This window comes from Myxine glutinosa, chromosome 3, assembly GCF_964187855.1.
Source record: "Myxine glutinosa chromosome 3, kmMyxGlut1.1, whole genome shotgun sequence".
Classification (NCBI taxonomy): domain Eukaryota; kingdom Metazoa; phylum Chordata; class Myxini; order Myxiniformes; family Myxinidae; genus Myxine; species Myxine glutinosa.
In genome coordinates, this window is record NC_136263.1 from 217,750,494 (window position 1) to 217,766,180 (window position 15,687).

Genomic DNA, 15,687 nt, shown 5'->3' on the forward strand with positions numbered 1-15,687 from the left:
CCATCTTCCTTTAATTCCATCTGGGTCCACAACAATTTGTCCCACTTCATCCTTCAAGCAACGCACCCCCATCACATCACACCTCTCTTTCGCTATCTGCTTTGCAATCCTGAATACTGCTTTCTGACCCTCTTCCGAATCCAAGCGTTCTCCGAACATTTTCCTACATGCCTCCTGCGCCTTTGCTACCTCTTTCTTTGCAGCCTTCCTGGCTGCCTTATAACTTTCATGCTCTGCTGTTTCTGCTCCCGTACCCTTCGCCTTCTGCCACTCCTTGAACTTCTTCCTCTTCTCGTCAATCCTCTTTCCAACTTCATCATCCCACCACCATGTTTCCGAGTGCCTCGGTGGTCTTTTGTCCATCCACATACCTCACCAACGGCTCCCAACAGGCTAGCTTTCATTGACATCCAACCACTTTCAAGCTCAACCACATCATCCTCGAGCCTACTCAGCCTCTCTTTTAATGCCTCCCTTACTGTCACCTCTTTCAACCTCCACACCTTCATTCTCGGTTGGTACTTCACCCACCGAGCTCTCCTCGCACCTTCCACCCTTACGTCGCAGACAACCAAGTGGTGCTGTGAAACAGCCTCCTCCCCCGGGATCACCTTTGTGTCCCGGAGGTGCCCCCTATCTCGCCTACGCACCATCAGGTAGTCAACGGTTGTCGTCGACCCACCTGACGTGTATGTAACAAGCTTATTATCCTCTTTCTGGAACTGAGTATTACAAATCAACAAATCAGCTCCATCAGCAAACTCCAAAATCCTTTCAGCTTCTCCATTTCTCACACCATATCCGTAACCCCCATGAACTCCGTCAAAACCATCCATACTCCTTCCCACATGTCCATTTAGGTCTCCTCCTACCACAACAACTTCCTCATCTTTCACGTTTTCCATCAGCTTCTCCATCGCACACCAGAACTTGTCCTTCTCTTCATCGCCTCGACCAACCTGCGGAGCATATCCCGAGATGACGTTCACCAAGAGCTTTCCAATTATCATTTTCACCATCATCAACCTATCACTCACTCTAGTCACACTCACCACACTGTCTACAAACTCCTCAGAAAACAGGACACCAACACCATTCACGCCCTCCAGGCACCCTTGCCACACAAACTTGTATATCTGTCCCTGCCTACCCTTCACCATTCTCACACCACTTCCCTTCCATCTCGTCTCTTGCACACAACATATGTCCACTCTTCTTCTGACCAATACTTCCACCACTTCACCTGATCTCCCTGTCATTGTCCCTACATTCCATGTCCCAAACCTCAGAGATAGTCAGGGGTTAAATGCTGTGGGTTAAATGTTGAATGCAGTGTTGAACAGGTGGGTCTTGAGTGATGTTTTGAATGTGGTGAGTGAGGAGGAGTCTCTGATGGTGTGAGGTAGTGAGTTCCAGAGGGTGGGAGCAGCGATGGAGAAGGCCCTGTCCCCCCAGGATCTGAATTTGGTCCGAATGGGGGGGGGGGTCAGGAGGTTGGTACCAGCAGAGCAGAGGTTGCGGGTGGGAGTGTGTCTGGAGAGGAGGTCAGTCAGGTAGGATGGGGTCAAGAGGAGGATTTTGTACTGGATTCTCTGGGGGATGGGGAGCCAGTGAAGCTTGTAAAGGTCGGGGGTGATGTGGTCACGGGTCCGGGAATGGGTGAGGAGACGGGCAGCGGAGTTCTGAATGTATTGGAGTTTATTGGTGATTATTGAGGGTGAACCAAAGAGGAGGCTGTTGCAGTAGTCCAGACGGGAGGTGATGAAGGCGTGGATGAGGGTTTCTGCAGCCGTGGAGGAGAGGGATGGACGGAGACAGGCGATGTTTTTCAGGTGAAAGAAGGCTGTCTTTGTGATCTGTTTAGTGTATTTGTCGAAGGAGAGGGTTTGGTCAAAGATGATGCCAAGATTCCGGATGTGAGGGGAGGTGGATACTGGGAAACCGTCGATGTTGAGGGCAAAGTTATGGGTGGATTTGGTGAGCGTTTTTGGGCCAATGATGATAATTTCAGATTTATCATAGTTAAGTTTGAGGAAGTTGATTTGAAGCCAGGATTTTATTTCAGTGATGCAGTTTGTCAGGATAGAGTGGGTGGCGGTGGAGATGGACTTGGTGGAGATGAAAAGCTGGATGTCATCGGCGAAGCAGTGGAATTGGAGACCATGACGGCGGATTAAGTGACCAAGGGGGGACAGGTACAGGATGAAGAGGAGGGGGCCAATAACTGAACCTTGGGGGACACCTTGGGGGAGGGGAGCAGTGGGGGATTTGCAGTTATTGATGGAGATGAACTGGCGTCTGTCACAGAGGTATGATTTAATCCAAGAGAGGGCAGTGCCGGTAATGTTAAAGGTGGTTTCAAGTCGGGTGAGGAGGATGGTGTGATTGATGGTGTCAAAGGCGGCGCTGAGGTCGAGAAAGATGAGAATGTTGAGGTTGCCAGTGTCAGAGGAGAGGAGAAGGTCGTTGGTGATTTTGAGGAGAGCAGTTTCAGTACTGTGGTTGGAGCGGATTTCCGGAATGGAATGTTTCATACAGGTTATTGGCAGAGAGGTGATGTTTGAGTTGAGTGGCTACAGCACGTTCCAAAACTTTTGACAGAAAGGGTAGGTTGGAGATGGGTCTGAAGTTGTTTAGGGTGTCAGGGTTGAGTCCAGGTTTTTTCAGAATGGGGGTAACAGCAGCAATTTTGAAGGATGGTGGGACGATGCCTGTAGACAGGGAGGAGTTTATTGTTGCAGTGATAAGTGGAGAGAGAGCAGGAAGGGAGGCCTTGACAAAGCTGGAGGGGATGGGGTCAAGGGTGCAGGTGGCACTTTTAATTCCTATGAGGAGTTCAGAGAGGTCAGTAGGGGAGACTGGGGAGAACTGAGACAGGGGTTGGCAGGATAAGGGGGGGCAGGTGGTTTGAGGGGGAGCAGGTGCGGTGGTGGTTAAGCTGCTGTAGATGTTGCCAATTTTGCTTTGGAAGAATGAAAGGAAGGAGATGCAGTTGTCTGCTGTGAATGACTGGGTGGTGGTGTCCAGGGTGCTGGGGAGTTTGTTTATTGTAGAGAAAAGTGCTTTTGGGTTTCCAGAGCCAGAGTGGATAATTTGAGAGTAATAGGCGGAGCGGGCGCAGGAGAAGGCATCTTTGCAGTGTTGTAGGTGGTCCTTGTAGGCTTGGGAGTGAATTGTGAGACCTGTTTTATTTCGGAGTCTTTCAAGTTGGCGAGCACGAGTTTTCATCAGGCGGAGTTCAGGGGTAAACCATGGAGCAGAATGGGTGAAAGAAACTGTTTTGGTTTTTATAGGTGCAAGCTGGTCAAGGCAGGAGGAGAGAGTGTGGTTGTAGTAGTCAGTGAGGTCAGAAGGGGTGTGGAGGTCAACGAAGGGAGAAGTGGACATTTTGTCAGAGAGGGTGGATGAGAATGAGGGAGGTGAAAGAGCGTTTAGCTTACGGAAGTTGATAGTGCGATAATGCCTAGGTGCTGGGGTGGGGATGTTGATGGTCATAGAGATGGCTAAGTGGTCAGAGAGGGTGAGGTCGGAGCCAGAGAGATGGTGCAAAATTAATCCAGTAGAGCAGACAAGGTCCAGAATGTGCCCACGGTTATGAGTAGGAAAGTTGACATGTTGAGTGAGGTTAAAGCAAGTGAGTAAATCAGTGAAGTCAGTGGTTATTGTGGAGTCAGTGGAGTCCATGTGGATATTGAAATCACCGAGGAGGAGGATTGAGGGGGAGAGGGAACAGAGCTGGGTCAGAAAGTAGGAGAAGTCAGACAGGAATGATGGGTGTGGTTTGGGAGGGCGGTAGACGACAGCCATGACTGACTGTGTGTGACCAGAGAATTTAAAAGCCAGGTGTTCAAATGATGGAGCAGATGAGATGGAGATGAGGCTGGTCTTGATGTCCTGTTGGTGAATTACGGCAATTCCACCACCTCGGCCCTCCGAGCATGGTTTATTGATGTAAGAATATCCATTGGGTGTCGTGTGGTTGAGTGAGAAGTAGTCCAGAGGTTGTTGCCAGGTTTCAGTGAGACAGAGAAAGTCCAGTTTATTTTCCAGAATGTCGTCGTTCCGGACGAGGCTTTTGTTGTTGAGGGACCGGGTATTGAACAGGGTGAGCTTGATGTTGCTTTGTACGGTGGGGATGAACTCAGGTGATTTAGCCAGGGTTTGCAGACAGGAGGTGCGATCGTGTGCGTTGCTGTGACCAGGTGCGCTGGGACGACCAGAGTACGGGAATGAAGTGACCTGTTTGTAAGCAAACAACCTTACGACCAGAGCCTTTAGGAATGTATCTGGGTCGTCGCAGGAATCCGTGGTATTGGATTGCTGAGATGCATTATGGGGTGGAGTGAGTATTGAGCAGAAGAAGCCTTGCGGCGGAGTACCTTAGAGCCATGCCAGGCAGGAGCGAATGGATGAGTAAGACGCCAAGGTTGAGGAGGACGAGTAGGCCTTGCCGCAGCGGCAAACGACCGCAGCCGCTAATCAAGACAGCAAAGGCCGCCACGGCAAACAGCCGCAGCCGCAAACCAAGACCACAGCGGCAAACAGCCACAGCCGCAAACAACGGCCACAAACAACGGGAGCGGGCCTGAGGAAACAGTGGAAGAGCCGGGCAGGCGAAGCCAGGAGCAGAGCCGGGACCGAGCAGAGGGCAGACCCAACGGCCACAAAGCCGCCACGACCACCAGAAAAGCAGACTATGTACAATGACCCAGTCGGAGAAGCGGCGAACAAGTAACGCCAGCGTCCTCTCCAGAGCGGACCGGAAACGGAGATCTCAGGATTACCAACCCAACATTTCGTTGCGATCGGTTCAGCCATTTTTGCGGTACCCATGCATTCTTGAGAAACAAGGATATGTAAGGATATGGATATGTAAGGATATGTAATTATAAGTAATTACAATTACAAGATATAATTACAAGATATGTAATTACAAGGATATGTAAGGATATCTGACAATGATGCAGTAAGGACGAGAACAGTGGTGAGTTTGAGGTGAAGGTGGGAGTGCATCAGGGGTCGGTACGAAGTCCACTACTATTTGTAGCTGTGATGGATGTGCTGGCTCGGAACGTAAAGGAGGGTTTTACCGTGGGAGTTGTTGTATGCAGATGATCTGGTGTTGATTGTAGAAAGTATGGATGGACTGAAGGAGAAGTTGAACAAGTGGAAGGAATGTATGGAGACAAAAGGTCTGAAGGTGAATATCGGAAAAACGAAGGTGATGGCAAGTGGTAAAGCATGTGGTGAGGTGGAAAGAACTGGGAAGTGGCCGTGTGCTGTGTGCCGGAAGGGTGTCGGAGTGAATTCCATTCAATGTACAATGTGCACTGAGTGGGTTCATCAAAAATGTAGTGGTTTGAGAGGGTCATTAACCAGTGTGGCAGCTACATTCAAGTGTAAGGTGTGCACAGAGGGAGCTGCAGATGGAGGAAATGTTGAGTTGCATCTTGGAGACGGCGTGAAGCTGGAAGGTGTGAAAACATTTTGTTACCTCGGAGACATGCTGAATGGAGAAGGTGGATCAGACTCGGCAGCGGGTGCTCGAGTGAGATGTGCATGGAAGAAGTTTCGGGAACTCAATGGCGTGCTGACGAGGAGGGGAGTGTTGTTGAAGCTGAAGGGAAAGGTGTATGCTGCACGTGTGCGAAGTGTTATGAGTTATGGGAGCGAGACATGGGTATTGGGTAATGAACGTAGAGCAGCAACGAAGGCTGGAAAGGGTGGAAATGCGAATGGTTCGGTGGATGTGTGGAGTATCGTTGAGAGAGAGGAAGACAAATGATGAATTGCGAAAGATGATGGGAATAGAGTCTGTGATGGATACTGTGAAGAGAAACAGTTTGAGATGGTTTTTTTTTTTTTTTTTTTTTTGTATACAAGATCGAGGCTCGTGAAAGAGCGAACATTAATCACACAGAAAGACAAACAGACACATAAAACAAATAACATCGGGAGCGGTAGACAAGATGGGGAGAGAAGGGGAAGGACACAAACACAACATTTGAGAGCAGGGACCGAGAGACATGGAGACATCGAGAGAACTGTGGGAGGGAGAGGGCTTTGGGGGGGAGGCATGGGAAGGGTGGGGGTGGGAGAGGTATAAAACATATGGACACTGCCAGGACTTCCAGGAAAGAAGTTGGAATTTCAAACAAGGTGGATCTGGGGTGAATTAGTGGGGGTAGAAAAGATCAAGGTTTTGGATGGGCGAAGATAAGAGATGGTGGTGAACAGCTGTTTTAAAGACCTGGAGGGAGGAGTGTGATTGAAGTGAGTGTGGGAGTTTGTTCCAGAGGCGGGAGAAAAGAGGAATGAAAGAGTGAAGGTGAGCAGAGAGCCGAGATTTCGGCAGTTTAACCATCAGAGGGTGGCTGGCAGATCTTGTGCGACTTGTAGGAATATTTGGGGGACAGAGCACAGAGAGAGCTGGGGGAGCAAGGCCGGAGAGGAGTCGGTAGAAGACACAAAGACCACCTACCTGCCTGCGGTGAGTGAGTGAAAGGCCCTCAGAGATAGCTTCATCGCGGGAGATTCCAATGATTCTGAAAGCTTTGGATTCAACAGCGTGAAGCCGAGCCAGGTGTGAGGCAGGAGCACCAGCCCATAGGGGAGAACAGTATTCCATTGAGCTGCGGATGAAAGCCTTGGATGTGGTGAGGAGCTCAGGTGTGCCTAGGAAGGACTTCGCACGACGGAGGATGCCCAGTCGGCGACTGGCTTTGGAGGCCAGCTTGGAAATGTGGTTTTCCCAAGAAAGATCATGGCAGATAGTGAGCCCAAAAGCTTGAGCGACAGAACTTCTTGGAGAGGATTGTTGAGAAAGTAGATGGGAGGGTTGTCCAGTCGATCTTTTCGGAGAGACATAGTAGGAGTGTGAGATTTGTCAGGATTGAAAGACATGTTCCACTTGTTTGACCAGTCTGTGATTTTGTCCAGGTCTTCAGAGAGTGAGGAGGCTGCAGACTGCCGATCTGAGGGAAGAGGAATGGAGTGGCAGAGAGTGGAGTCATCAGCAAAGAGATAGAGAGGATTTTCCAGAGAGTCGGAGAGATCATTGATAAAGACCAGAAAAAGCACAGGGCCCAGCACACTGCCTTGGGGAACTCCAGCCTGAACAGGAAGAATAGATGAGAGAAATCCATTCAGGGCCACACGTCGACTACGACCAGAGAGGAAGTCCGCAAACCATGCATGGAGATTTCCATGGATACCATAGGAGGAGAGTTTGGTGAGCAGAGCTGGGTGCCAGACCGTATCGAAGGCACGTGATATGTCAAGGGAGACAGCTCTGATTTCCTGTTTGGCATTGAAGACCTCCATCCATTGTTGAGACAGCAGAAGCAGCATGTCCAGAGTAGAGTGACCTGGTCTGAAACCAAATTGATGATCAGAGATCAAGCCATTGGAGAAGAGGAAAGATTTCATATCCGAAGCAATGATGGATTCCATGACTTTGCTGATAATTGGGAGCAGGCTGATTGGTCTGTAGTTGCAAGGATCTGTTTTTGCACCTTTTTTGTGTAAAGCGGTAATGTTTGCTGATTTCCAGGATGCTGGCAGATGACCTTGCGCAAAAGATAGGGTGAAAAGAACAGAGAGAGGGTGAGATAGACCGGCAGAGCAGGATTTTAGGACCCGTGGGCTGATGCCGTCTGGTCCAGTTGCAGAATCAGAGTCGAGGTTTGACAAAAACTCCTCCACCTTGTCAGGAGAGAAGGACACAGAGTCCAGGAGCAGTTGGGTTCGACTGGGAAAGGTGGGAACAGAGAGAGATGGGTTTGGGACTAAGGATTTTGAGGCAAACACAGAGTTGAGGCATTCGGCTTTGTCACGTGCGATGTCAACTGTGTGGCCATTTGAGGTAAGGGAGGGGATGGAGGGGGAACAAACACCAGAAACGGATTTGACCAGACGCCACCAGGATTTGGAGGAAGGAGACAGGTTTGAGAGTTCATTCTTGAGTGAGGAGAGATAGTGCTTCCTGGCACTCCTGAGGGTAGACACACACTTGTTCCGAGCTTGGTGGAAGGAACTGAGATTGCCTTCAGTTGGATTTGCCTTCCAAGACGCAAAGGCAAGTTGTTTCAGGGCAACTGCCTCACCATAAGATTCAGTGTACCATGGACGGGAGGAAGGGTAAGACAACTGAAGGCGAGATGGGATAAATCTGTGCATGAGAGAGATCAGTTTGCTTTGGAAGAATTCCCAGGAAGAATTGATGTCAGAGGCAGCGGAGATGGGAGACCAATCCAGACGATTGATGGCTGCTTGAAGACCGTCCCAGTCGGCCTGAGTGAAATGCCAGACTCGTCGACGCTGAGGAGGCTCTCTGAGAATGGCCAGAGAGATGTCCACTTTGACAAGCACATGATCAGAAGAACCGATTGGAGCAGAAGAAGAGCAGCAGACATTAGCAGGGAAGTTTGTCATAACCAAGTCTAGAAGAGAAGATACTCCATTGGCTGAGATCCGGGTCGGGAAATTGACAGATTGTGTCAATCCCAGTGAGTCACAGAAGTCCTTCGCTGAGGTGCCATGACTGGTGAGAGAGGAACCCACACCCAACCAAGTGGCATGATGACAGTTGAAGTCACCACATATGAGGAAGAGAGAGTTGGGATGAGTGGATAGAAGTTGGTCCATGTTGTCAGACAGTGAAATGTAGATGGAGTCATCACTGTTTGGGGGACGGTACAGAACACATATGAACAAAAGGTGGGAGCGGAGAGGAAGCCGTAGCCAGAGGTACTCCTGGGGGTGAGGAGGAGAGAGGGCAGTGCAAGGAGAGTGAGGAAGAGAGTTTTTGATAAAGATAGCCACCCCACCACCAGGCCGAGGCTCAGGTCTATCATACCGGAGGAGGGAGTAACCAGGAAGAGATATTAAGGAATCAGAGACATCTTGAAGGAGGAAAGTCTCTGTTAAGCAGATAAAGTCTGGATTGTCAGAAGTAACCTGTATGGAGAGATCAGTCAGGTTTGAGCGAAGGCCCTGGATGTTTGAGGTCCATACCGTTAATGAAGAGAGAGGGGGAGCATCGGGTAGAGGACAGGGGAGGGGAGGAGTAGGGTAAGATGAAGGATGAGAGGGGGAGGTAGGGAGAGCAGTTGATAGTGTGTCAGAGATTGCAGAAGAGTTCCAAGAAAGGGAAGGATGAGGAGGATGAAAGGTTTGATGGTGAAGGGAAGAGGCACAGTGAGGGGTTGTTTGAGGGGGGGCAGAGGAAAGTAGAAGGTTGGGTGGGGTGGAGGTATGAGATAGAAGGGAGACGAAGTGGGGAGGAGGCAGCTTTGAGGAGGAGGGGGGAGGAGGGAGAATTGGAGAGGAATGGTATGGGGGGAGATTTGAATGGGAGGGGTTGGGGGGGAGTTTTGAAGGGGAGGAGTGAGGGGGGAGTTTAGGAGGGAAGGGGCAAGGGGGAAGTTTAGAAGTGGAGGGGCAAGGGGGGAGTTTAGGAGTGTAGGGGCAAGGGGGGGGATTTGGAGGGGAGGGGCAAGGGGGGAGTTTAGGAGGGGAAGGGCAAGGGGGGAGTTCAGGAGGGGAAGGGCAAGGGGGGAGTTCAGGAGTGGAGGGGCAAGGGGGGAGTTTAAGAGTGGAGGGGCAAGGGGGGAGTTTAGGAGTGTAGGTGCAAGGGGGGGGGGGGGATTTGGATGGGAGGGGCAAGAGGGGAGTTTAGAAAGTGGATGATTAATGAAAGACGAACATTGAAAACAAATTGGGTTTGTTGTGATTTTCAAGTTAGCAATCCGATTCAGAACGATGGAGGAGGGATGGAATGAATGTGAATTTAGACCATGTAGTGAGGGAGACGTATAAGCTATTGAATTTCTTTTTTTTGAAGTGGAATGAGTTGGAGAGGAAATTGAGAAAAGCCTTTTAAATAGGAAGAAAAACAGCGTGTTGTAAAATACCACTGAGTAAAACACTGAAGGGGAAAGGTTAAACATATTTAAATAATATTTAAACAGAACCGTGAACAATCTTATATGCACAAAGTACCAACGGGGGGAGAGCCGAGAGAGACCACCACGAGTCACGTGAACAGGGCAAACGGTGGATGGCAAGGAGATAATGGGGGCGGGGCGAACAGCACACCTGGACAGAAAATACAGGATGAGACAACAGTACACGTGGAGAAAGGAAAATAAATGTTTTTTTTTTTTGGTTTGTTTTTTTTGGGGGGGGGGGGGGGGAGGGTGGGGATTTAGAACGTTAGACAGAGTATTATGTTCGGGGTAGAAGGGAAAAAACTAAGAGCCAAGCAAAACACGCTTAAGTTAACAAATACCGACGGGGGTACAACTACAAGGCCGCACACGAGGAGCAGAACACGATTAATTAATTACGAGTTACAGGAAATTCAAACCAAAACTAACTATAATCAAACAATAACGCATGGACGATAAAATAACGAGTTGAAATTTGACAATCTATCTGGGGGAATGGGGGAGAAACACGTGGTCGAAGAACGAACGAACGAACGAATAAGAATGAATAAACGAATGAGAACAGAGAAGGAAATGTTTTTTTTTTGTTTTTTTTGAGTTGAGATTTAAACAAGGAAGTAGGCTATGGGGTGAAAAGACTGGGAAAACAGAGAACGAAAGTTATTGGATCACAAACGACGGACCGCTGAGAGAAAAACAAAGCCTCAAGGTTGTACACTGTACACTGTGCAAGGCCTCAAGACACGACACGAATTAACACGATTTTCAATACAGGTATGAAAGATTTGCACCGAAAATCTTCGTCGGGAGACAATATATACACCATAAAATAAATACAGTTATAAAGAAAATACAAATGGGAACAATTACTTAACTTCGATTTCGATGAGAAGCGTGGAGAGCTGAGAATAAACTAACCCTCGCCAGCAAGACCGGAAACGGAAGTTTGGTCATGTGTTGAGGAAGGATGAAAGTGACTGGTTGAGAAGAGTGATGGAAATGAATGCAGAAGGAAGTAGAGGACGGGAAAGACCGAGAAAGACTTGGCTAAAGATGGTCGAAGAAGAAATGCGGGCAAGGGGGTTAACAAGGGGAGATGCAGAAAATAGGGCAAAATGGAGAAGATTGTCATGGGGACCGCAAGGCTAACCGCTGGTCTTGCAGGGAAAATGGCGTTAAAATGCCTGTTGTTGTTGTTGTTGTTGCAGTATATGAACAATCTACTGTCAATTTAAAGTAGAACTCCAATTGTCTGCATGGAGATCTACCTTAAAACAGATTGTTCATATTTTCAGCCCTTGATTACAGCAGATCTAAGAATATGACCATTCTACATTCAAGTAGATCTGCACATGGACAAAGACAAATTAAAATCGTCTCGACATTCCCTTTGGAAAGGGTGAGGCTGAAAGGGCCATCGGGCAAGTCTTCCAAGAATAAATGAATGATTAAATCAATATATGAACGAGAAAAGGTTTATGTAAATGAAGAAAAGAAGTTGTAAACACAAAAACTATTCTCATTTTACTGTAAGCATGTGAGCTTTCTCAATAAAATCTAGAAATCCTTGCCAAGGACATGAGAAGGGGAAACTAGTGTGAGTGGAACCTGAGCACTTCGTGTGATGTCCTCTTTCTGTTGAGCATTTATTCCATCAAGCACATCTTTGGGCTCCTTTTCACAAGGGTCCAATATTCCTGGTTTGTCTGCAAATAAAATGAACCCGATAGATCAGGTAGTGAATGTGAAGGGATGTAAGTGCAGAAAGCCATATGCATTGGAATAACCCCAACGTGGTGTTCATATCTTGCCAACATGAGAATTTGAGCATCAACCCCAAACCCCCGAACCTTCGAGCAACATTCCTGCGGCAAGACACTCGATGACTCGGCGAAACGCTTCACCTGCCCCCATTGGGTGAACGCTGCTCATAATGGCTTTCTCACAGATGAGTTCAATAACCTGAAAAACAATTATAATTTTTTTTTGCTCATTTGCCAATTAATCGTGTTGTGTACAAGAGATTGCAACATGTGCACCGTACCAGTTCAAAGAGAAAGGGATATTTACCCAGCCTTGCAGAGGTTTCCAAGTATAAGCTCTGTTACACAGGTCCCGCATCACCCGCAGAACAATGACACACGACTCCTGAGGAACAATTTGAGCCTGCAAGGAGGCACAAGCTCATCTTCCTAAAACCACAATCTTGTTTTTGGAGCCAAACATCAAATAAACATCAATCCCAGCATACGTTTAACACAAGCAAAACACAAAATCACTAAATGGTTGTTATCGGTAAATCTGAACCAAAAAAGTTAATTTGGTGCCCAAAAGAGCCGTGCAAAATACAGCATTCAAAACTGAGGCTCACAACACATCTTTTCATTCAAACATGATACATCAACTTTGTCGACATTTGTTTGCCAATGGTTAAATAATCTACAATGTATTGTTTGTTTGTTTTTTTGGATACAGAATCGAGGCTCGTGAAAGAGCTAACATATATTTCACAAACAAATCAAACAGACAAACAAAATATATAAAAAGAGGGAGCGGAAGACAAGATGGGGAGAGAAGGGGAAGCACACAGCTTGAGAGCAGGGAGATGTGTGGGAGGGAGAGGGCTTGGGGGGAGGAGGCGTGGGAAGGGGTGGGGGTGGGAGATGTATAAAACACAAGGACACCAAGGACGTCCAGGACAGAAGTTGGTATTTCAAAAAAGTGGATTTGGGGTGAAATTTGCGGGGTGCCAGATATCTTTTTGGAGAGATAGAGTAAGAGTGTGAGATTTGTCAGGATTGAAAGACATGTTCCACTTGTTTGACCAGTTTGTGATTTTGTTCAGGTCTGCAGAGAGTGAAGAGGCTGCAGACTGCCGATCTGAGGGATGAGGAATGGAGCGACAGAGAGTGGAGTCATCAGCAAAGAGACAGAGAGGATTTTCAAGAGAGTCAGAGAGATCATTGATGAAGACCAGAGAAAGCACAGGGCCCAGAACACTGCCTTGGGGAACTCCAGCCTGAACAGGAAGAGGAGATGAGAGAAACCCATTCAGGGCCACACGTTGACTATGACTAGAGAGGAAGTCCACCAGCCATGCGTGGAGATTTCCATGGATACCAAAGGAGGAGTGTTTGGTGAGCAGAGCGGGGTGCCAGACCGTATCGAAGGCACGTGATATGTCAAGGGAGACAGCTCTAATTTCCTGTTTGGCATTGAGGACCTCCATCCATTGTTGAGAAAGCAGAAGCAGCATGTCCAGAGTAGAGTGACCAGGTCTGAAACCCAATTGATGATCAGAGATCAAGCCATTGGAGAAGAGGAAAGATTTCATATCCGAAGCAATGATGGATTCCATGACTTTGCTGATAATTGGGAGAAGGCTGATTGGTCTGTAATTGCTAGGATCTGTTTTGCACCTTTTTGTGCAAAGCGGTGATGTTGGCTGATTTCCAAGCAGATGGCAGATGACCTTGAGCAAAAGAGAGGGTGAAGAGAACAGAGAGAGGGAGTGAAAGAGCGGAAGAACAGGATTTTAGGACCCGTGGGCTGATGCCATCAGGTCCGGTTGCAGAATCAGAGTCGAGGGCTGACAGAAACTTTTCCACCTTGTCAGGAGGAAAGGACACAGAGTCCAGGAGCAGCTGGGTACGACTGGGTATGGTGGGTACAGAGAGGGATGGGTTTGGGACACAAGATTTAGAGGCAAACACAGCCTTGAGGCATTCAGATTTTTCACGTGCGGAGTCAGCCGTGTAGCCGTTTGAGGTGAGGGAGGGGATGGAGGTGGAACAAACACCAGAAACAGATTTGACCAGATGCCACCAGGATTTGGAAGAGGGAGACAGATAAGAGAGTTCGGTCTTGAGAATGGAGAGATATTGTTTCCTGGCTCTCCTGAGGGTGGACACACACTTGTTTCGGGCTTTGTGAAAGGAAATGAGATTTCCTTCCGTTGGATTTGCTTTCCAGGAGACGAAAGCAAGTTGTTTCTGGGCAACAGCCTCACCACAAGATTCCGTGTACCATGGACGGGAGGAAGGGTATGACAACTGAAGACGAGATGGGATAAATCTGTGCATGAGAGAGAGCAATTTACTTTGGAAGAATTCCCAGGATGAGTTGATGTCAGAGGCGGTAGAGATGGGAGACCAGTCCAGATGATTTATGGCTGCTTGAAGACCGTGCCAATTGGCTTGAGTGAAATGCCAGCCTCGTCGACGCTGAGGAGGCTCTCTGAGAATGGTCAGAGAGATGTCCACTTTAACAAGCACATGATCAGATGAGCCGATTGGAGCAGAAGAAGAGCAGCAGACATTTTCAGGGAAGTTAGTCACAACCAAGTCCAGAAGAGAAGATGCTCCGTTGACTGAGATCCGGGTCAGGAAATTGACAGATTGTGTCAGTCCCAGTGAGTCGCAGAAGTCCTTTGCTGAAGAGCCATGGCTGGTGAGAAAGGTACCCACACCCAGCCAACTGGCATGGTGACAATTGAAATCACCACATATGAGGAAGAGAGAGTTGGGATGGGTAGATAGAAGTTCGTCCATATTATCAGACAGTGAGATGTAGATGGAGTCATCACTGTTTGGTGGACGGAACAACACACATATGAACAAAAGGTGGGAGCGAAGGGGAAGCCGTAGCCAAAGGTATTCCTGGGGGTGAGGTGGAGAGAGGGCAGTTCAGGGCGAGTGAGGAGGAGAGTTTTTTTATAAAGATAGCAACCCCACCTCCAGGACGAGGCTCAGGTCTATCATACCGGAGGAGGGAGTGACCTGGGAGAGATACCAAGGAATCAGAGACATCATGAAGGAGGAAAGTTTCTGTTAAGCAGATCACATCTGGTTAGTCAGAAGCAACCTGTATGGAGAGATCAGTCAAGTTTGAGCGAAGGCCCCGGATGTTTGAGGTCCATACCGTTAATGAAGAGGAAGGGGGAGCATCAGATACAGACAGAGGGGGGGGAGGGGTAGGGTAAGATGTGGAAGAGGAGGAAGTGGCAGGGAGAGCTGTTGAAGGTGTGTCAGAGATTTCAGAATAGCTTGGAGAAAGGGAAGAATGGGGCGGACAAAAGGTTCGATGGTGATTGGGTGAGGCACAGTGAGGTGTTATTTGAGGAGGGGGAAGAGTGAGGCAGAAGGTTGGGGGAGATGAAGGTGAAAGTTGGAAGGGGGAAGAAGCGCGGAGGACACTTTGAGGAGGAGGGGTGAGAGGGGAGTCTAGGAGGGGAGGAGCGAGGGAGAGTCTCGGAGGGGAGGGGTGTGGGGGGAGTTTAGGAGGGAAGGGGCAAGGGGGGAGATTTGAAAGGGATGGGTGATGGGGAAGATTTGAAAGAGATGGGTGATGGGGAAGATTTGGAGGGGAGGGGCAAGGGGGTTATTTTGGAGGGGAGGGTGATGGGGAAGTTTTGGAGGGGAGGGGTGATGGGGACGTTTTGGAGGGAAGGGGTGATGGGGAAGATTTGGAGGGGAGGGGCAAGGGGGAAGATTTGAAAGGGGATGGGTGATGGGGCAGATTTGGAGGGGAGGGGCAAGGGGGTAGATTTGGAGGGGAGGGGTGATGGGGAAGTTTTGGAGGGAAGGGGTGATGGGGAAGATTTGGAGGGGAGGGGTGAGATTGGATTTTGAAAAGTGTACGATTAATGGGAAACGAACATTTATTGCAAAATGAGTTTCTTGAGACCTTCGAGTCAAAAATACGTTTGAGGACGCTGAAGGAGGGGTGGAGTGCAGGA

General features: G+C 48.6%; 1 protein-coding gene across 15 annotated transcripts in view; it reads right to left on the bottom strand.

The window, feature by feature from the left end:
- Positions 1–15,687, bottom strand: part of LOC137422867 (interleukin enhancer-binding factor 3) — a 350,140-nt gene that overhangs the window by 162,581 nt on the left and 171,872 nt on the right. For all 15 annotated transcript variants that reach the window (XR_013622939.1, XM_078775056.1, XM_078775055.1 and 12 more), the window contains 3 exons: positions 12,021–12,116; positions 11,801–11,912; positions 11,559–11,656 (listed from right to left, as the gene is read on the bottom strand). Coding sequence is in view for 14 of the 15 variants with exons in the window: in XM_078775056.1 (XP_078631182.1) it covers positions 11,559–11,656; positions 11,801–11,912; positions 12,021–12,116 (306 nt within the window). In the remaining variant the exon portion in view is untranslated. The remainder of the gene's footprint in view (positions 1–11,558; positions 11,657–11,800; positions 11,913–12,020; positions 12,117–15,687) is intronic.